The sequence below is a fragment of the Vigna unguiculata genome, chromosome 3 (genome assembly GCF_037176805.1).
Source record: "Vigna unguiculata cultivar grain cowpea cultivar isolate G323 ecotype 2 chromosome 3, ASM3717680v1, whole genome shotgun sequence".
NCBI lineage: Eukaryota > Viridiplantae > Streptophyta > Magnoliopsida > Fabales > Fabaceae > Vigna > Vigna unguiculata.
In genome coordinates, this window is record NC_140794.1 from 54,652,957 (window position 1) to 54,674,906 (window position 21,950).

Here is a 21,950-nt window from a genome sequence, read left to right on the forward strand (position 1 = left end):
ACAAACAACTGCATCAAAACTATAATCTGCTTCATTAACTTCAACTCTCTCTCTCTCTTTCTCTCTCTTTCTCTGCATGCAATTAAGGTTTCAACTTTGTGTTCACCGGGAGAAAGAAAGAAATCAAGAAAGACATAAAAGGAAAAGGTGCTTCGCTAATTATAATTGTTCATTGACTATAGATACAAGAATCAACAGTAAACAAGATTTAAATGGAACCATTCACGTCTTAATTAAGTTGCATGTCCCTATATATGAATTGAAAATGGTTCAAAACAGTGCATGAAGGTGTGGACCACCCTACAATTTTTATTTATTTACCATTCAATACGCTCTTTCCGTTCTTAGTCAAAACTGGACATATATTTATAACCTGAATTGAAAATGCTTGCTCTTTGTAGAGAAAGATACGATTTGAACTACTTGACTACTTGTTCACTGTTGTTTCACATGGAAGTATGGTACACAGTTTTATAGTACCTTTGGCTGAGAAATTTTATTTTTCTCTCTCTCTCTCATAAACACGAGTCCGAAAAGTCTTGGTTCTTTTATGTATTTTCGACCACCCCAGACTGAAGTTGGTTTTCCTTATACGTCTTTGCTTTGATTATGTTTATATTATATTATATAATATATTTGTCTGTGGTCCTTCCCCTTTACGCTCATGTACATATATATAACACTACATTATTGTACTATTGCTCCCTCCACAGTGACTAGTCAGAATTAATTATTGTTCCTTTTAACCAATTCTAGCTAAAATTTTCAGGCTCACAGCAGCAACTAGCAAGCATGAATGTTTTCCTACTCAGAATGAGATGAGAAGTATAAAGAAAACCAAATGGCAGTTCCTTCAACAGATTGGATTTAAGTCGTGAAAGAAACACTTGACCTTTTTTTCTTCTGTTCCTTTTTCTGAATCTCTTTCATGAAAGTAACCCCTGTTATGTTTCCTTCTCTATCTTGTCGTTTTTACACTTCTCAATATCATTTTTTTATTTATTTATAATTCACCAATTTTATTATAAAACAAATACTCTAAAATATAATTATAATAACGGTTGGAAGGGGTGTTTAAGTAAAATCATTGATGTGTGAGAAAGTGCTTATGACTCACTTTTACGGCTTTTTAAAACCTTCACAGACCTAATTATATGGCGTACATATCAGGCTGGCCCTCAAAATTTATTCGCACCAGGTCTTTCTTCTTTTTGTAAGACAACCTTTCTTTGTTCTTAACATCACTTGGACTCAACTTAATTAAAATTAATTTTAGAATTATGAAAACAAAACCTCTCTCACGTGCTCAGATTTGTCAAGTTAACCAAACATAAAGATTCCAATAAAACAACACCTTCTCTGTCCGAACTATAATCGAGATCAACAAGACACATATCCAATTAATTAATTGGATGAGGTATGTGTCGTAATCACTCAAACTGTGTTAAACAAATGCTGAAAATATTTTTATAGCAACTTTGTGTGGGTCGTCACAGGTTCTCATACATTAAACTAAAGTGGTAAATTATTATATTATTATAGCAGTATAATATGGTAGAAGTGTGTAATTGTAGAAGTAGATATAGGGCATGATGGGTGGTTTTGTGAAGTGACGAATGTGGGCTTGGTAGAATGGAGAATCCAATGCAACGAGGGAAAGGGTGGAAAGTGTAGTTTGGGTTTAAGAAGAAGTCTTTTTATGGGAATGAAATTGCTTTTGTTGCCTGTTTGTCTCTGTACAGAATCTCAAAACGAGATATGGTGGGTACGAGTATGGCCACTTCATTGGCTAGCTTAGTGCTAAAGAAAATTTTGGTTGGATTAGTTATCCACTTTCACATGATATGATGGCTAAGCACCTCTTTTAATTTTTGCTCAAATTACAAGTCACCTCCCCCACTCACTAGAGCAAACACTAAAAATTATTTCTTACAAAACAAAATAATGAAAAACAAGGGCTTCATTATTTTTTGAGTGACGGTGGTTTTCGGTATTTGATAGCACTAGCAACTCATGTCAAGTAGGTTTTTTGTGTCTCTCATAGAAACCGAATATGCGAGGGTAAAATCTTATTTTGTATAAATCAATTTTTTATATTAAATTAGACTTAAAGTTATGATATCAAAACCATTTAAAATAAGCTTGTCAGACTATTATCATATTTACAAACATATATATACTAAATGAGAATATGTGTATTACAGATCTCATAAAATAATATCTTATTAGTAATCAATTTTAGAGATGAAAAATAATTAATTATTATAGTGACAAATTTAGATATTAATTTAAAAACTAAATTTTTTTTCTAACCAAAATAATTTCTAGATTAATCTCTAAATTGGTCACTATAGTAAATTTGTGTAAATTGATCTTTAAATTGGTCACTAATATGAGTTATCGAGTTAGTTTTTTAAAGTTGTCTAATTAGTGACTGTAACGATCCACAAATTCTACACAACATTTAGCAATACTTAATTATCATACTCTAGCATTAATAGGTATTTCAATTCTTATACTAGATATACTAAAAAAATGCATTTAAAATGAACTCATGAATACTTCAAAAATATACACTATTAGGAAACTTAATACATTTTTTTCAAAACTACAATCCATCATCCTTATAATATTCCTATTCTAATCCTTCATTTCTCCTATCTCAGCTCTAGTGACACTATCACCATCAACTCTTATATTCGTTCACGTGTATGTGTGTGTGTGTGTATATATATATATATATATATATATATATATATATATATATATATATATATATATATATATACACACACACACACACAATCATCGTAACAAGAAAAGAAAAAGGCGACATGAAAGTGAATATAGACTTGCATGTAAGGAAAAACAAGTTGCTCTTATAAAATGGGTAAAATTTTCGAACTCACCACTAAGAGAAATTGATTGGGATTGATTTTTCAAGAAGGATGGGAGCTGATTCAAAATTTTGGAAGAGAAAGAAAAGTTTTTGGAAGACCTATGTTTACATAGAAGAGAGAAGAAAAGGGTTATCTGAAAAAGGAATTTTTGGAGTTTTCACAATGACCAATTTATATACAAATTTAGATACCAATTTTTTTGTAGCTAAAACCTTGGTTGTTAATAATCAATTCACTATAGTTACTAATGTTAGTCCACTGTAAAAAGTATTTTAGTCACCTATCATGTTTAGTTATAAATTGGTCACTAAAGTGACTAATTATTTTTTGCCGCTAAAATTTGTCACTAATAAGATATTTTCTTGTAATGTATGTACACGGTGGTCATCTTCATAAGAGGTGCAAAAGATCCAAAACAAGGAACCATATCAAAATAACAACTTCCAACATGAACATACTATACATATAAATCTACACATAAGTGTAAACAAACAATAATAAATATTCTATATCATAAATGACGTTTATCCAAATCAGAGTTTCCTTTCAATATTACCGTGAGGAAACTAAAGTCTCAATATTGATGTATAAACTTGTCCTTCAATGTGGGTTAATAATACGTTGAATGGGTTCAACTTAACGAGGATGATGATTAGGATTTTCAAGGAGAGGCTTCTTGTATAAAAATATGTCCACAACTCTATGGTGGAATGGAACTATATTTAGATGAGTTTCAAGTAATTACTGATCGTTCTTTTAAACTAGATCAGAATATTTCAGTTTAGAGTATGTTTGGAAACACTTTGAAAAAATTGATTATATTTGATGTGACAAAATCAATTTTGATTGATGAAGAAGCTATAAAGAGTTGCTTCTCTTTGATGTGAATTTTTCATCTTTAATTGATTTTGATATCTCCAACAATTTATTAACAAAAATTGATTTTAAGAATTGATTTTGGATGTTTGTACAGTGAACCAAACAATACACTTAAACTAATAACAATTGATTTTGTTATATATATATATATATATATATATAATATAAAGGATTAACCAGTATCATGTTATCCATTCTAATGATATTAAACGTTTCATTAGAATGAGAGAGTAGTTTAAGAAAGAAACAAAAATAATTATTATGCTTTTTGTTACTATCAAAATAAAGTATTGTGTGGAAAACTAGCATTAATTAAAAAATTCCGACCTGCCGGATTCGAACCAGCGACCTAAGGATTACTTTGAGTAATTAACCCACTACAGTCCTCCGCTCTACCAACTGAGCTAAGGTCGGATTATATTTTTAAGTTCGATCTTCTTTTACAAGACTTATAATACATAACAATTTCTAAACCCCCTGCGCAGAGTGACCCAAACACCAGGAAGCACAATATCCACAGGTTATTGATTTTTTTTTTCTTGTGTTTTTTTGTTTTATTCCCTTTATGACAATTTATAAAATACATAACTTAGTGGTTCTTTTCTAGTCAAAAGTTTCTAGCAAATTTAAATAATGCTATAAACCTTCTAATTTTCATTGTAATTTTAACTTTGTTCCCACAAAGGTAAACTTTTATTTTTGAGTTATGGTTCAAATTGTAAGTAATCTGTGAATCATATCACAACTTATGTACATCTAAAATGAAGCAATCAAATATTGTGTGAATTCTTTAGAAATTTCCAAATTTCCAAACGTTCAAATTTTACTACTAGCATCAATAATAAAAAAAGACCTTTTTTCTTTAAGAAACTCTAAACCATCAAAATATAATAGTAATTGGACTTGTTCATTTCAATTAAAAAAAAACTAAAGACTATTTAAGTACAATATGTGTGTATATGTGTGTGTGCTAAAATAGTTTTTAAGGTTTTTGAAGGTGTGTGTCATATTTTAATTAATCCTTAAAAGAAATGTCGAAAATAAAAAATAGTATTTCAAAGTAAAATTGGTATCTAATGTTGGTCCTCCGTATAATTATGTTAATTAGCAGAATTAGTTTGCTAACGTAACCTTATTAACTTAACATGACATTATATATCATGTAAGTAGGGATTCCATTGAAATGTGATTTTTGAATTTTAAATTACTGTATATTTTGAAAATAGTGTTCATACCAATTTTGAATTCTCATTTGAAGTTTTAAACGTGTGAAAATGTTTATTTTTGAATATAATGTCAATTTCCATTTGGAAGAATCTTTCCAAAATATGCTAAATAATCGACAGAAGCGCTAGAACTTGCTCCATTCCTCAACTTTAATGTACTAACAATTTTTTACATTAATATTTTCATCACAAATTATCATGTATATATCAAAAATTTAAAATTTAACAATATCCTCTTCAAAAATCATACATATCAACTTTCATGTGTCAACAATTTTTTACATTAATATTTCCATCGCAATTTATCATGTATATATTAAATTTTTTAAATTTAAAACAGTATCCAATTCAAAAATCATATATATATATATATATATATATATATATATATATATATAGTTAAGAACAAATTCATGAGCAATCTAAACATTGCAAAATGGGATTCATAAAGGTAGCATATATGTTCATCCTTTCTATTCTATTGAAAATATACTAAATATCAAATACCCAAAAACACATTAAGATTCATCCATTTTGGTGATAAGATAATAATGTTAACGTGGATTCCAAATCAAAACCCTAATTCACCAAAGTGGGGAGTGGGGAAAGTTGCGTAGGCAACACTTGCTAGATTGAAATTTAACAAAATTTTCAAAATACGCCGTGGATAGAAAAACCATAAATTACAATGAAAATAAAAAGAGAGAATGAAGCTCAAATATGGAAAAGAACATTGAAAGTAAATTCATAATTTTCATAGATGATAATTCATTCTTCGAATTTCTTCATCTTAAAAAGTGGTCATCTGCCCTTCTTTATCAACTAGGCTTTTTGAATAAGTATTTTCCTTTACAACCTTGTCTACTATTCGTAGTAGTTAATGTTATCTATACAAAAGGTCATTGTAAAAAATAAATCTTACTTGGAGTGTTAATTTTTTATGTCAACACTTTTAAAAAAATTTAAAAGTATATATATATATATATATATATATATATATATATATATATATATATATATATATATATATATACACACATACATACTAGTTTTTTACTCGTACAGGATTCAATAAAATAAAAATTAGTATTTAATTATAATTACAAATTTTATAATATATAAATAATATTGATTAATTATATTTGAATTAGAATTATATATACACACACATTAACTGTAACCTTTGTACCACAACGTAAGAAAATTTCAACGTAACCACAAATGAACTATTATAGCACTTGTAATTAAAATTCAAAAAACAATTCCTTAGGCCTTTTAGGCGCAAAATATTTAGCCATTTTTTTTATTAATTTACCATACTTCTTGTTTGTGGACTAAAAAAAAAAAAATTCGCCAAATAATTAAAAACAGGTTGGTAAAAAATAATTAGTTATAGAGGACACAATTCAAAACAAATCTTATAAAAATAACAAATTTCTCAAAAGCTTTCTGTATTTTAAATTTTTGTGATGATTAGGAAGCACTTATTGTTCACCTATTTATAGTATAAGTATCATAACTTTTGTTCCCACCCTAAAGAAGTCAAGGTCGAATATCATGAATACTTAGCCTGCACCGCACATATTTCTTGAATCACCTCCCATTTATCTTGAAATAGGTTTTCAGGATGTTAAAATTACATTTCGGAAAAGCCATTCTGTTGAAGGTGACCCAAAAAATACGCGGAGTGAAGGAACAAACTCCCTTTTCGGTATCGAATTCAACTAAGTATTGTAAACGACTATTTAACAAAGGTGTTGCTCCAAGGAATAGCATTTACCAGAATTTTTTTCAAAAACAAATTGTTTCTGACAAATGAAAATTCCTAACATATATGCACATTTTTTAGCAGTCAGTGGCTTGGCTATACCACAGCTCAAATGTCCAAAGAATTTGTTACGTTAAAAGAATAAACAATATGGTTACAACACGTACATTAGACAAGCAGAAGATCATCTCCCAGTGAATCTGTGAAGTCATATATGGAGATCATCCAATGAAGGTTCCTGTGCTGTTAGCATCTTCAATTTCTACAAGACCAAAGGCGGTATACAATTATACAAAATTGCAATACAAGGAACACTCTTGACTTGAACAAAAAGGTAAACACTTCAATACCGTAATATATTGTGCAGGATCATCAATACTAGACGAGCCCAGAATAACTTCCCTCCTCAGCTTACCAGTAAGCTTGTGACAAGTCCTAAGCTGATGATTAAACAACACATCAGACCAGAAAAGCTGAAAGGAAAAAGAGTGAAAGCAATTTTTTTATCAAAGTACTATTCAAACCTCAGATCTGGTCGCTCCACCAACAATGAATATAAATATTCGTTGCCCCATCTTCTTGAAATCACTGGATGCATGTCTTAAAACCGGATCGCTATAGGCCAACAGAAAAGGATTATAAAATTAATTTGAGCTTTGAAAAGGTAGATTCTAGTTTGCAATTACAACAGAAAATCATTAGTCCTTTACAAATCATCTAATAGCAAACTCGTATCTAACACAAATACAGAGCTTAGAAGATGGGAAGAATACGGTGGTGGCAAAAAGAGACCAGGGTTCATAAATGAAGAGGAAAAAAATTAACTGATTTCATTAGAACTATTCATATTCATGACTTGTAATAAGGAAAGGAAAGTAAAACCTTGAATATCCATCATCATCAGAGCCTCTAGGTTTAGCCCAAGTTGGTGTGCGCCTTGATCTCATCGAATGAGCAGGAGGATTGTGAGTTATTGGTCCAGCTAATGATGTACCATGGAAAGTTGGACTTGGGTCATTTAGACAAGGATAGTCCAGTTTCGATAGTTCATTTTTGCTAACTTTTTCTATGAGTTCCTGAAAAATGTGAACCATTCAGTCACCACATGATGCTCTAAAAGTTTTAACAGCAGCCAATCAAATCATGATAAAGATAACATTATAAATTTAAAATATCATGCATGAAAATATGGTGTCCTTCATTTTCTTAATAATACGGTGAGACTCGGACCGTGAGACAAAATAGAAAATAACCAATTGCTGAGTAAGTGCCCTTTCTGTTCAAAACCCGGCTTGTAAAAATACTTAAATAACCAACTACATCTGATCCTTTAGGGCTTAGAAAAAAAAATCATAGGATGACCTATCATGCCAGAAGTTCATAAATAAATAAGGAAAGGAGATTGTTCAAACCTAGTTTTACATCCTCCCCATAAAAATTTAAAAAATAATACATTTTATGTGGGGAAAATTTTTTGAACTCATTCCCTACCTCTACTATGGGATAAAAACGTGATAACTGCCATGTCTCCTCTTCGCCAGAACGATCTTTCCTAGCTGCACGCTTTTTCTGACAATATAAAGAAACACTTTTAAGAAATAACTTATCACTGAAAAATCATACAATTTAAACTATAAATTACCTTTACCTTGTGCATATCAAAGTTCAGAGGAAAAGAACTCATCAAAGTCTTTTTGGTCTCAGGTTCTCCCTCGAGCATCCTCAAATTATTTATGGCAATCGCATCATCATCTGTCAACTTTGCTACCTGAAAAAGCATATGAAAGGTTACAAGAATATTGCACAGTACCATCATTGGTAAACAGTATTTATTATTTGACATTAAATGAATAGCAGGAGGGAATAGTTGACGCCAAATCTAAATAAACTGCACCTTTATCAAATTCAGACCCTTTTCACCCTCAAATTTCTCAGGATAAATGGACGCGAGAATCATTAACAGGCGTAACTTATTTTCACGAGTTGTATCCTGCATTAAATGAAAAACAACGATTTATATCTAATTTCATGACAATTTTTCAACAGTACAAACATCCTTATCCCGTCCACTAACATAGTAGAAGGTAAACCCTTTTCATTTGCCATCTTACTTACTTCATTTGAAGTCAAAAATTTGATCACTTCTTTCATTCCTGCATCCCCAAAAACAAGATCTTGCTCCAGCTGCCCAAGTTCCCGAAGTCCGGACTCCCTAATAATTCTGTTAATTTTTCCTGCAATCTGGCCAAAGAAGCTCATCATCATTCATACACACGTATGAAACTCATGATCATAATCCACTCCACTATTATAATAAAATAAATGCATTTAACAAATTAAAATCTAATGGCAATTGCTGAAAAAAATATCAGAAATAGGCAGATATCTAAACTTAGCAAATATAATGCATAAATTGTGGGGGTGGGGGCTCTTTGACCATAATCTTAATGTGTAGGAGGATTACCCTGGTGAGCATAAGATTATTGCTTCACTTATTTACTGCAAGATAACAACTAAAATTTTGAATAGACATCAAGTTTTAAGCAATACTGTAAAGTGTTCACACTTCTAGCTCTAGTTAAATTGGGAAACAACTTCAATGCTTTCAAAATAGAAATGAATTATGAAATTGTTAAATCAAGGTTAGCTTTTTCTTCTATGTTGTTGCTCATAGATACACAATAGTACAAAGGAAATTATTAACTTGGATAGGGTTAAATGTTTTTTGTCTCTATAAAATTCTTAAATTTTTATCTAGTCCCCAATAACATCACCCAAATGTTGTCCATTGTCTGGGCCACTCGTCCATTTAACATTCTCATGCCCACAACATAAATAAATAAAGGCCATTACTTACGGTAACACTTTCCTTTTCTTTCTCTAAATAGGGAGGTGGTAATAAGGGCAAAAACAAAACTCAAAAAAATGCCCAACTAACCTATATGCAACTACAATATGGTATTACTTACGTGTAAAATAAAATTCCAAAAGGTATACATTAGCACATCTTAGAAAGTCTCGTGCAGAGCTTTCAAGTGAAGATAACACATTCTTTTTAAAAAAAGCAAATATATCATATAACAATAGTATTGTTTGGAGAGGACATCATTGATTGCATTACAGAAGAACTAACCTCTACATGGAGGGAGAGCTTGTCGATTTGCTCACTGTATTGTGGAAGTGCTTGAACCATCTTCTGTAAGTCTCTTGTCGACATTTCACCACTACCTCTAAATGAAATGCAAAGTTATGTGAAGTTTATGATGACAACAGCTAGATAATGAATAAATAGATCAATAACAGATCTAGGCTTACAAGGGCTAAACTATTTAAGCAAGAAAATTAGTACGCGTCAGGTTATTTTTCAAATCAAGGACTTGACCATTTTACAATACAGTACAGTATATGTTAGCTTTTAGAAGAATAGGTCCTTGATTGGTATCAAATCCTTTATGAGCAAGTGGTCACACAAGTTTGACCATCCATCCCTATTCTTTGAAAAAGAAAAATTGATTCTTAACAAAATTGATTCTCCATGCTTTTAGGAGCTCATGCACGAAGAGGTGTGTCAACTGATATAAAAATATAAGAAAAATGCTATAAATGGTACAAATGTGATTTTGTAAAGGCCATTCATGAATGAAGAAAGGTGAAAAATAGAGTGTTTGTTAGTTTCATGTTTACTTTTCAACTTAGATTTTTCCTCTCTCCAACAATTATTTTACTAGACATTCATGATAAAGTTTTAAATTGTGCAACTCGGCCATGCCAAAATACATACTCAGATATCCATATTGTTGGATAAAACTGCTTGAGTGAAAAAATAATAACAGTAAAAGAAAATAAAAAAGGTTAGAATGTCCCATGGGAAGTTCAAGACGTGACCAAGGTGGTTCTCTTAAAACTTCAATTCAACCCACATTTTGGACAGCAGCTAAGTAAGTTCAAACTGTTCAAATTATACACTCGCATGGTCTAAATAGCATTGTGAAATGGTATTCAAATGTGATATTTGTGGTAATTAGAGGTGTGACTACTGACTCTAATATTAAACAGTGATAGATAAACAGAAGCATCAACACAGTGGGTATGTGCCTTAGCAGCACGCACACAAACAGACAAAAAAAAGTTTCTTTCTAACATGGCTAGACCATTATGCATCAAAAACAACAAAAATTTCATATTGCCACAAGTCACTAAAAGCTCTGGAAAAGAATTACAACATCAGTAGTACAATTAGGTGAAAATCAATATCCTCCTAGATCACAATGTGTCAATAATGAAAAATTCCCATAAGATTAGGACTGACCTTGAACCATGTTGGATTTGTGCAGCTTTGTTCTTTGAAATGAAGCTGGTCATCTTCTCATGCAGTCGTTCACTAGCCTGGCAAAGCCATCAATATCATGTTGCTAATTGGTAAATGGAAGAGGTGACCCTAAATAGTAAGCAATAAAGCCAACACACTACAAACACCAAACAATAAAAGCAAGACATACATCTGCAATATGTGCATGACGAAGTTCAACCCATATAGGATCATGATCCTCCAAGAGAACCTCTTTTCGCTCAGGTGGACCACCAGTCTTGCTAGGAACCTTAAGAATACAATAGATATGCGTTCATAACAAGAAAGTGAACATAACAATTCAGAGGGGAAAATTGAAATTGTAGAATACCTCATGAACAAATTTATTTCCCTCCATATTCAACAAATCATGGCACATGGCATCATATGTCCATTCATGTATCACAGGAGCAATCTACATATCCAGAACAGCATCCCTGTTATAAGCAATATGGTAACATTTTATTGAAAATACATGTACATGACAGGAAAATGGAGATAAGTAACCTGATCGATTGTTCTATCAATGATGAGTAACTCGCAGGTCTCAGTCTGAGGAAAATTAGGTATAGTTTTTTTATATTTCATAAGACAGTCCCAGACACCAGCAGCAAGTTTTGTAGGAATAAGATCATGGAAGGTAGTCATTGTGGTTGCATCTAGGGACTTTGCAGCACGAAAGCGGACAAAAGGAAACTCCTATAAAGATAATTACATAATATAGAAGAGTTATCAATCTTTGTTTGAACAATTAAAGATTATTAATTACAATCTTCGAATTTCTATCACAAAGAGCAAAGCATTGACTACATACTCTTAATGAAGCAAAAACGGTAGCAATTCGAGTAGCCATCACATTTAAACATGCAACTGCTTTACGATTATTCTCCTCATCCCCAAATAGCTCCTCTAAAGCTCTTTCATTGTTTGTAATGAAGCCCTATTATCATGACAAAGAATACCGAGCAAGAGAATGAGGACACAGAATAATGGGATGATGATGACATAAGAGATTGATAAATAAATCCTAAAAAGCACACTTATGGAGGTTAATAAATTTTCCTTAGGGGAAAGAACCTGGTTTCACGAATTTCGTGTTACAACAATGTAGCTCTACAATCATTTGTTTCTGTTAGTGGAGAGATATTGCAAAAGCAATATGCATGAATGACTGAAATTGCCAACTTGCACACAATAGGATTTACAATCCAAATATCTCATACTACTTCCAATTTTCTCAGATAAAACATCTATTTACTTACTGTGAGTAATCCTTATAATTTTACAGATGCAGCAATAAAAATATTTTGTCTGTCCAATTTATTTAGCATTGAATAACAAACTTTATCTGAACTCTAAGGAAGGCTTTCTTCTACAGATAACAAATTCTAATCAACTTAACTAAGAATATTGCGATCCATCACTTGACACTCTCATTCATGGCTTTTGTAACTATAGAAATAACGAGCAGATTTTTTATAATCAAGAATATTAAGACTATACATGTTGTATTATTAGGAACACTTTTATTTATTCCCTGTATCATGTGTTTATTATTTGTGAATATCAAATCTCCTGTATTTATTGTATTGATTCCATTTTCTCAATGTAAAGATAGCACTCATGCCGACTTAGTAACATAGGCTTCAGCTCAACTCTATTCCTATAGTTTAAAAAGGCTATGTGGAATTGGACAAACACATGTAGCGTTCCAACATGTCATATATTTTGAAACTTACTAAGTCATTATCATCTTTTAGTCCTATACCTAAGTTTCCACATGAAGCTTTATCTCATCCTTCAAAGTAGTGGTATTTTGGAGTTGTTTTCTTTTCCAACTTGGGAATCAATTTTTGGGTGTTAGTTATTGTACACTCTTAAAACAGAACCTAATGTCAAAATTGCTCACTATAAAGCTCACTTGGTTGCCAAAGGAACAATACACACAAATCTATGGACAAAATTACACTCACTTTCTCTTTTGTTGCCAAACAATTAGTTGGTAAGCTAAATTACCTCACTGTAACTCTTCTAGATATTGTCATTACAATGAGCCTAGTAAGTCAATGCTTAAACTCTCCTCACCAAGACCATTGAGATGCTGTGTACAGATCCCAATATATATAAGAATGCTCCTGGTAAAGGCCTTATTTATGAAGATGAGGGAAACACTCAACTTATTAAATATTATGACGCTGACTTGGGTAGAATCATCAAAAGATAGATGCTCCACTCCACTTAGGGTATTGTGTTCTTGTTGGAAGTCATTTAGTGTTGTGCAAAAATAAGAAACAGAATATTATGGCAAGATCAAGAGCAAAATCATAATACGGAGCAATGACATTAGTCACTTATGAGTTCATATGGCTTAAACAACTCCTTAAAGAGCTTAAATATGAAGAAAATTCCCAAATGCACCTTATATGCAACAACCAAGCAGCATTACAAATTGTCTCTAATCTTGTCATTCATGTGGACAAAAAATATTGAGATAGATAGTCATTTCTAGTGAACAATTGGCAAAAATATTCACCAAGTCTCTAAGAGAACCAAGGATCAATCATATTTGTAGCAAGTTAAAGACATATGACTTATATGTCCCAGCTTAAAGAGGAGTGTTATAATAATAGAAATAAGGCACACATCTTTTATAATCAAGAAAATATTTATAATCTTTTAGAATCAGGAATATATGAATTATACATGTATTATTAGGAATATTTTTATTTATCCATGTGTTATATCTTTATTATTAGAGGATAACATATCTCCTTTGTTTATTATATTGGATTCGTTTTCTCAGTATAAATAAAGCAGTCTCAGAATCACACGGTTTCAGCTCATTGTCTCTCTACTCATCCAACTTTAGATTAGCTGAATCTTTTCCTTATCGTCAACCTTATATCTATATAGTTGCGTACCACTTTTACACATCAATCAACCAGAAAATACAGCTTTTCGATTCTTTTATCCAATCCCAATGAAAACAAAAGGACAGTAATTTTATTCATATGAAAAGTGATTACACAATGACACTCATCGAAGACTACGGTAATCAAGCAGTGAAATTGCCTACTAATGCACAAGCACATACCTGAGTGTCTATGGTAAAATACTCCAAGTTCATCTGCATTGAAATGAGGTCACAGAATGACAATAAGAAAATTTGAATTTTTGGGGAAAAATTCAATTTCCGTCTAGAACCAAAAAAAATAAAAAAACACTCACCTCTCTTAGAGCACCAATACGAGGCAACACCTGCGCATCTTTTTTAATTTCCATAACCAATTCTCTGGCAATAGGTGAACTAAAGAAAACAAATGCCCTACAAGAACCCAGAATAAAATAGGATTGAAAACCAATTAGCAAATGTCAATATGAACTTCCACTCACTGGAGATGTATAAAGATCACATACTTCCTGTACAAGGGCTTCCTTCCAGACATGTCTGACAAAAACATAATTATGCTGCCAACAAAAATGAACAAAGAAATCATTAGGCATGGAACAATTCACAAAAACCTACTGTGCATAGGTTAACTAAAACCACAACTAAAGCTGAATAAAAACATTTTACATCCACAAAAGCTAAAAATATTTTTCATTTTAACTTGTATATTTGCGCATCAGTAAAAAAGGGAGAGAAAGTGACAGAGTGATAAAAAGAATAACAATAAAATAGTTATGTTTAAATGATACATTTTGCAGATAAGAGAAAAAAACACCGTACAATTATGAAATATTAAATAGTAAACACGAGGGAGGAATTCATCAAATTCATAAAGAATAAAATAAAGAGTTAATTGCAAGAGACTATAGGAAAAAAATAATACTCTCAAATTTAGAACCCTATAACCACTGAGATTTTATTTTCAACCAAGACATTGGGAGTTATGCTAATAAAAATAACTTTGAAACTGCATATGTATAGACATTACAGACATACTTCAAAAGAAATTCTGAAACATACATACCAAAATAGACATGCACCACAAAATTAACTACACATTTTCAGTACATTAATGCTAAAACTGAAAACTATCAACAACACAATCTCTCCTTTTGTTTTCTTGGCCAGTATGAACACAAAACCTCTTTTGTACGAGTATTTTTTACATGTTGCCAAACAATAACCTTCAGCATGAGGAACTTTAACTTTTCCTGTAGAACTAACAGAAATCATGCAAAAAGCAAACATGACAGACCAACAAAAAAATCAACTTCTAGGTCCTCTTCTATTGTGTTTCTGATCCATGAGCAACCTCAAATTAATTAAAGATAAATCAATAAATATGCCACCACAAACATGAGAGAAAGGACAAGTACTTCTCTCTGGTTGGCTGTATGAAGTATATAGCATCCATTGCGGGCAATGGCTGCCTTCGCTTGTATATGTCTTCAACCACTGCAAATATAAAAACATAATACACCGTTCAAGAATTAGAAAGTGATGCAAAATACAGGTTACGAAATAAATATCTTCCATAAACATGTTAGTTAAATCCAATATTGATAGCCAAGAAATCTGTTAAACTACATTCCCCAAAAAATTGGAATGTGAACCAAAGTAGAATTAATTAAATTTTTATAATGGTTGTATTAAAAGTTTACAACCCCTTTAACTTTTCCTTTCTTGTCTGGTTAATTATCCAAAAAAAGGGAAGGCAACTCCATTCCATTTCATTTTTTTCCTTCCCTTTCCTTTAATTTCTCATATATTTCGTTTCCATTCCATTCTCACTTTCAAAAACAATTTTAAAAGCAATGCCTAAAAACAACCAGTTGATTAGAACTGCCAATAAATTCCAAAAAGAAAAGAAAGGAGAAACAAGTTCCTCTGCGTTTCTTTCTGTCAATCAAAGACCTCTACGAGTTATGACAATTAATATCAGCGATTAGTACGTTAAGGATCATATTTCTCCCACAGTTCAAATGTCATATAAAAAGGAATCATATCACACATAATTGAACAAGGTAAAGGGTGTAATCACATTCCTTCATTTATAACTATATTATTTTTCTACAAGATGAATACAATAGAAGAACATGGAACCACCCTGTGATCTATATATTTTACCACTCTACCAGTCTCGTCATTACTGCTACAGTCAAAATCCTGAAGCTAGAAAGGAAACAACTGTTCTTTTTCTCTTTTTGTTTAGTTAACTTTTTTCTTTTAACAGAAAACTAACCACATTTAACAACTTGACTAGCATATATTCAGATTGCATTCCTTGGAGTATAAATAAAAATTTTACATTTGAATATCAGAGAATAACTCAAGAACCATGCTATTAAACCCAAAACGTAGAAAATTAATAGGTCTTTCACAGACAGTGGACAGAACAAAAACGGTAAATCAAACTTGTGATTCTTACATGACACGCCTTCATCAGTGATATCAGCCATCTTGCAAGAATGAGACATTATCTTTACAGTGAGTTTGTCCATTATTAGTACCTGCAGGCAAGCAGCTCATGAACCATACAAGATGGTAAACAAATGAAGCATGATGTTTTAGTCATTTTCAAGCTCAAGCAGGTTCCTTGGAAAAGAAATGAATGTGTGGATTAAAAGTCATTCTCCCTGTGAAGAACCAAGAGTCCCAAAAGCTTATATTATTAGGAGAAGGCCCATGCATGGTTTTACATCCAATGCAGTCCTGTGCACTATGGTTTTTTAAGCTTCAAGAGTGAAAAATGCACAAGACCAATCAAACTCTAGACCACTTCATCATCACTCTAATGCCATGTAATGAAACCAACTATTGCAAAAGATTATGCTGTCTAATAAAGGTTCATGAATGGTTTCAAAAATTTAACAATCCTATACCAATAGTCTATCATAACAATGTTTATTGGATTTATTGTGCTATCTACTATGAAGTCATTATCTGACCACACAAAAATATTTAATTTCACACTCAAGATGTTCACTCTCTGGCACGAAGAGGTGTGCTGAAAATTCCATATTGGCTACAAATATAGCCAAATAATGGTATATAAGTGGGATACAAACCTCACCTTATAAGTCAATTTTGTGAAATTGTATATGTATTGGGCTTACAATTCACTTTCTAAGAATATAATAATGGGAAATATTGGGTAAGATATTTCCCAATCATATCATATCTCCCTATTGGGATGGTCCATCTGTATCTAAGGCGAAGTAAAAATACTTAGGCAGAACTCATTTAATTAACAGCATCTTATACCTTCCATGTAGATTTTGAATCCCCTGTTTTTGCTGACCTGAGCATTTCATGTAATAATCCTGCAGAAAGTTTAACATAAACAGAAATTAAGAATAATCAGATCAGAAAGCAATTGGTCAAAGCTAAATTTTAAGCAATTTACAATTAAAATGTTAAAAGAAAGAAAAATTACAAAAGTATGCAATCCTTGCAAATGAATTACTGACTTCAAATATCTGTGTTGAGTTTACAACTTTTATTCAGTCTATCAGCTAGAAGGATAAAATGGTGCTATATTGAGTTTTCTGCGTTATACTGAATGTACAGTATCAGAGTAATCTATGAACTCCAAGAACTATAACATTATTTCGAGCGATTTCATTCATCATGTAGTTTCCTCTTATTTTCTTTCAGGGAGACGTAAGTAGATTTACAGTTAGAGAATAAATGTGATGCACAAGAACAAACAAAAATGGTGATAAACTAAAGAAATGAAAAGCATAAAAGACCAACAAAAAAGAAAGACATATAAATAACCCAATGATTGTAGTTTCTCTACATGTTTGCTAAAAGGACCCCTTTAAAATAATTATGATCTGCATACCATAAAGACACTAGGAATAAGGAAGACCACTTTTATTTTGAATCTTGAATGGATACAAAACACAAATTGCAAAGCAATTTAAGCTTGAGTAAAAAAAAATGATGTGGCAGTGTAGCCGAGATTCAGACAAGCTCTTTACTCCATAGAGACAAAATGGTTAATAGCAAGAAATTATCCCAAAACTCTATCATTACTCTCTAACTGCAAGCATCTAGATACACGCTACAATAATAGCCTTATCCCACTAAGTGAGTCAGCTACATGGACCACATGACACAATTCAGCCCAATTAAAGACCAGATTGATACCATTGACCATGTGATTCCTGATATTAACTTCCCCAATTAATCTTTGTCTATTCCTTTTTCACAGGATTACAAACCGTGCACCCTACTCTCCTTACTGGTGCTTCCAGTGGCATACTTTGTAGGTGTTAAAGCACTGTAACTAATCCTCAGTACTCAATCATACTACACCAATATTTTCTTGTAATCACCTACATTCATTTTGAACATAAGCCATCTTAAAATTCTAATTTCTACTACTCTCACCTACCTGCCCAAAAAACTCACTCTCTTCAGTTTTCCCAAAACCCCTGATATGGCATTTCAAATAGTGCTCCAAACTCGATCAACAGATCCAGCTTTGAAAAAAAAATACCAAACAACTTAAACAACAAATATCTGGCAGCTAGACAGCATAAAGATAAATGGCTACAAGTCTCAAACTGAAGAAAAACACATAACATCAACATTTAGAGAGAGGTCAGTGCATAAAAAACCAACAAAGAAAGACTTTGCATACAAAGGTGAGTATAAATTTCTAAAAGGAGATTACGGGAAGGAATTAGGAACCAGAATTTTGCTTCCAACTGTACATCCCAAAGAACTCAAAAGTACAAACTTTAATATCCAAGAAATACGATCAAATATCAAGCAAGCAATTCAGACCATTGCATATTATAACATATTATAACACAGCATACTAATCTCACATGGAGAAGTCCTATTCTTAATAATATCCATTGCGATATCCTTTGACAATTGGCTTCCACATTCACTAAGGAGAACATCATATCCAAGAGACTACTAGCATTAACCTCCTATTTCTTGCAGCTTGGGTAAAATCATCGGTGAAAAGAAAAGCAGCGATTTTCATCCCAATCAAGAAAATTGTAGAAACTAAATACTAATGGCTCTCGAGCAGATTCCAATCCCCTTTAAGTACCATCTTCGCAGAGTTCCCATAAGCAGTTGAATACGTTGCTCACCATTACCACAACACAAGAGGCGCAGTGCCAACACGCTTCACATTTTAACGCACCAGCTGCTGACTTCCATTCACTTGCTCTGTCATTTAGCAGATAACACTCCCAAAAAAAAAAAAATAGAACATACACGAAGAGCAAATTGTATTTTCATTCACCGAGATCAGAACCAACGAGTAACAAAAAACGCTGAGCAAACACTATATAGCCTCCTTTACAAAACCAAAAGCGAAAAAGAGAACCAAACAAAAAAAAGAGTTCTACTGGCTTACAGATACTTGAAGCGATTCGGAACTCAATGCGAATTGATGAGAGAAGGGAATTGGGAATCAAATTAACTAAGATAAGGGAGAGATACTTACGCTCGCGGCTAACTTGTTTGAGGCTTTTGTAGTCAGCGCCATAGGAGGAGGAGGAGGAATCGGAATCCGACACGGACATTTCGACCTCTGACTCGGTGTCCTAAACCTCAATCGTTGATCGATCGCGAACGGAGGGAGATCGCCGGCAAATCGGAGAAGCTGTTCAGGCTGCGAGCATAGAAAGCAGGAGAGACGGAAACGGTTTGTTCAATTTCACTGAAATGGAAACGGCGAGGGAAAGGAAACAGGGACACCGGAGGAGCTAATTCAGTAGAAGAATTATAAATAGAAGCAAAGCAACAACATTACCGAGAGTTGAAGAGAGCATGACGTGTTGAACGGTGCAAAGGTTGAAGGAGTTCCAATTCGAGAAGGCCAGGGTGAAAGACGAAGAAATTTCGCAGAAGCGAGGTGGACCGATTGAGGACGAGGTCCTGAACCGGAACCGCATGTCGCTGAACCGCCAGCGGGACCCACCCCTAAGGCCAACTCATTGCGCTATCATGCGCCTCGGTGTACAACTGCCTCCCTTGCTATCGTCGCATTCGTTTACTTTTTACCCAATTTGTTAATATTTTTAGGGAAAAAAAAGATATGATTGCTCATCCTATCTCATCTCATGGTTTAACATCTCAACAACCTTTTTCTTTTCTGCGTGGACATTTCGTTTTCTAGTTTTCTTTTTTGATAAAATGTAGGGTACGGAAATGGTGTAGAATTACTAATTTCGTAAATGTCAGCACGCTTAAACAGTAATTCGTAACTTCATATTTATTTTATCCTTCAAAAATTGACAGAAGACTGAAAATTCAGTTATGTGTGAGCTTGTTTTCTTTGCCTTTGGAATAGATGATGAAAATATTTAGAAAAAAAAAAAGAAATTAGAGTTTGGATTATACGAAAAAATAAACGGTAATAAAAGAAGATCTTTTTATTATTTTAATAAAAAAAATGTATTTATTATTGTAAATTTTTTAAAACATGCATATTTATAAAATAACGATGGAAAAAACAATAACAGTAACTAAATATAACAAAGTATACACAAAAAAAAAATCAAAACTTGCAAACATATATATAAGGAACAATAGAAAAAAACATAATAAGAAGAGAATACCAATATTTTTAATATAACAAATTCTCTTGACATTAGAAATCCTTACAAATATAAAAAATAAGGAAAGAGAAACTTAAAATAGAGCAATAGTGTGAAATTGGTTTCTCTAATCATAAATCTATAATTAATGATCTCAACTGTCAAAATGAGAAATTTTATGCCGCGAACATGCTATCAAAATTTCAGCCCAATTTAACAATGTACGAAAAGAAAATGAAAATTTTTCTCAGGTAGTTCCTTGAATATACCAACAATTTTTCTTTCTCTTTTCTCTCTTTCTTCTAAGGACTACAAAAATAAACTTCTCTCTTGACCTAAAATACCCCTCTCCCTCTCCACTTCAATTAAATAGTGAGACAAAATGAGTTAAACTAGGTTTCTTTTTAGATACATACTAGGGAGCCCAACCCAACACATGTCCTCACTCATAACTACGTGGAGGTGATGATCTTGGCAGTGCCTTATTCATCATATCAACAACATTGTCATCTTTTCGAACTTTATCCAACTTCAACAACTTAACATCCAAACTATCACATATCCAATGGTGTCTCACATCAATATGTTTGGACCTATAACGAAAAGTTAGATTCTTACTAAGATGGATACACTTTAATTATCCACAAATAATGGATAGTTGTTTTACACAAAACCAAACTCCTACAAGAATTTATTCAACCATAACAACTTTTTACATGTTTTTGTAATAGCAATGAACTATGCCTCTATAGTGGACAATGCTACACACCTCTTCAATCTTGATTGCCAAGTCATAGCTCTCACTGCAAACTTAATCAAATAGTTCAAAATTTACATTCTAAAATCAATGTCTCCAACCCTATATAAGTTTGAGTAACCCATTAAAGTAGGTTTATCACCTCCAAAACAAAGTCTCAAATCACTAGTACCACAGAGATACCTAAAAATCCATTTCATAACATTTCAATGCTCTTTACTTGGATTTGACAAAAATGATTGATTGTACCAACAACATGTGCAATATATGGTATTGTACATATCATTACATACATCAAATTGCCCATTATAGATGCATAAGGAACTTTGTTCATATATATCTTCTTAACTTCATTTGAAGTACTCTATTTAACACTTAACTTAAGATGAGTAGTCATCTATTGATTTAACGGTTGATTTCAACTTTTGATAAAATTAAACAAAGGTGAAGAATATCCTATCTTGTTTAAGTTTACGGTCATTAAATATGATAATGTAGAATACAAACATTCACAACAAAATCAACCAATTTTTACTACCAATGATGTCTT

The 21,950-nt window shown here is 32.2% G+C and overlaps 1 protein-coding gene and 1 non-coding gene across 2 annotated transcripts; both read right to left on the reverse strand.

Annotated features, from left to right (window-relative positions):
- Window positions 1–4,100: 4,100 nt before the first annotated feature.
- TRNAY-GUA (transfer RNA tyrosine (anticodon GUA)) lies at window positions 4,101–4,193 on the reverse strand. The gene is made up of 2 exons: window positions 4,157–4,193; window positions 4,101–4,136 (listed from the first exon to the last, which is right to left on the reverse strand). It is a non-coding gene; the product is annotated as a tRNA-Tyr (tRNA).
- Window positions 4,194–6,749: 2,556 nt separating this feature from the next.
- LOC114177972 (SNARE-interacting protein KEULE-like) lies at window positions 6,750–20,095 on the reverse strand. The gene is made up of 22 exons (XM_028063598.2): window positions 19,857–20,095; window positions 19,548–19,715; window positions 17,336–17,394; window positions 16,500–16,581; window positions 15,448–15,526; window positions 14,539–14,589; window positions 14,350–14,446; window positions 14,216–14,248; window positions 11,936–12,061; window positions 11,629–11,820; window positions 11,453–11,536; window positions 11,273–11,371; window positions 11,083–11,159; window positions 9,907–10,003; window positions 8,889–9,014; window positions 8,668–8,763; window positions 8,422–8,541; window positions 8,265–8,342; window positions 7,656–7,849; window positions 7,298–7,388; window positions 7,124–7,213; window positions 6,750–7,035 (listed from the first exon to the last, which is right to left on the reverse strand). Exons 2-22 carry the CDS (start codon window positions 19,624–19,626, stop codon window positions 6,982–6,984), a joined length of 2,004 nt encoding a protein of 667 aa, XP_027919399.1. The 5' UTR covers window positions 19,627–19,715; window positions 19,857–20,095; the 3' UTR covers window positions 6,750–6,981.
- Between the last annotated feature and the right edge of the window lie 1,855 nt (window positions 20,096–21,950).

Coding starts and splice junctions, on each gene's coding strand:
- LOC114177972 (XM_028063598.2), bottom strand. CDS start 19,626: ATGTCCGTGTCGGATTCCGATTCCTCCTCCTCCTCCTATGGCGCTGAC. Junction 8,764..8,888: donor AATTTTTGACTTCAAATGAA/GTAAGTAAGATG, acceptor CATTTAATGCAG/GATACAACTCGTGAAAATAA. Junction 8,343..8,421: donor TGAACTTTGATATGCACAAG/GTAAAGGTAATT, acceptor TTATATTGTCAG/AAAAAGCGTGCAGCTAGGAA.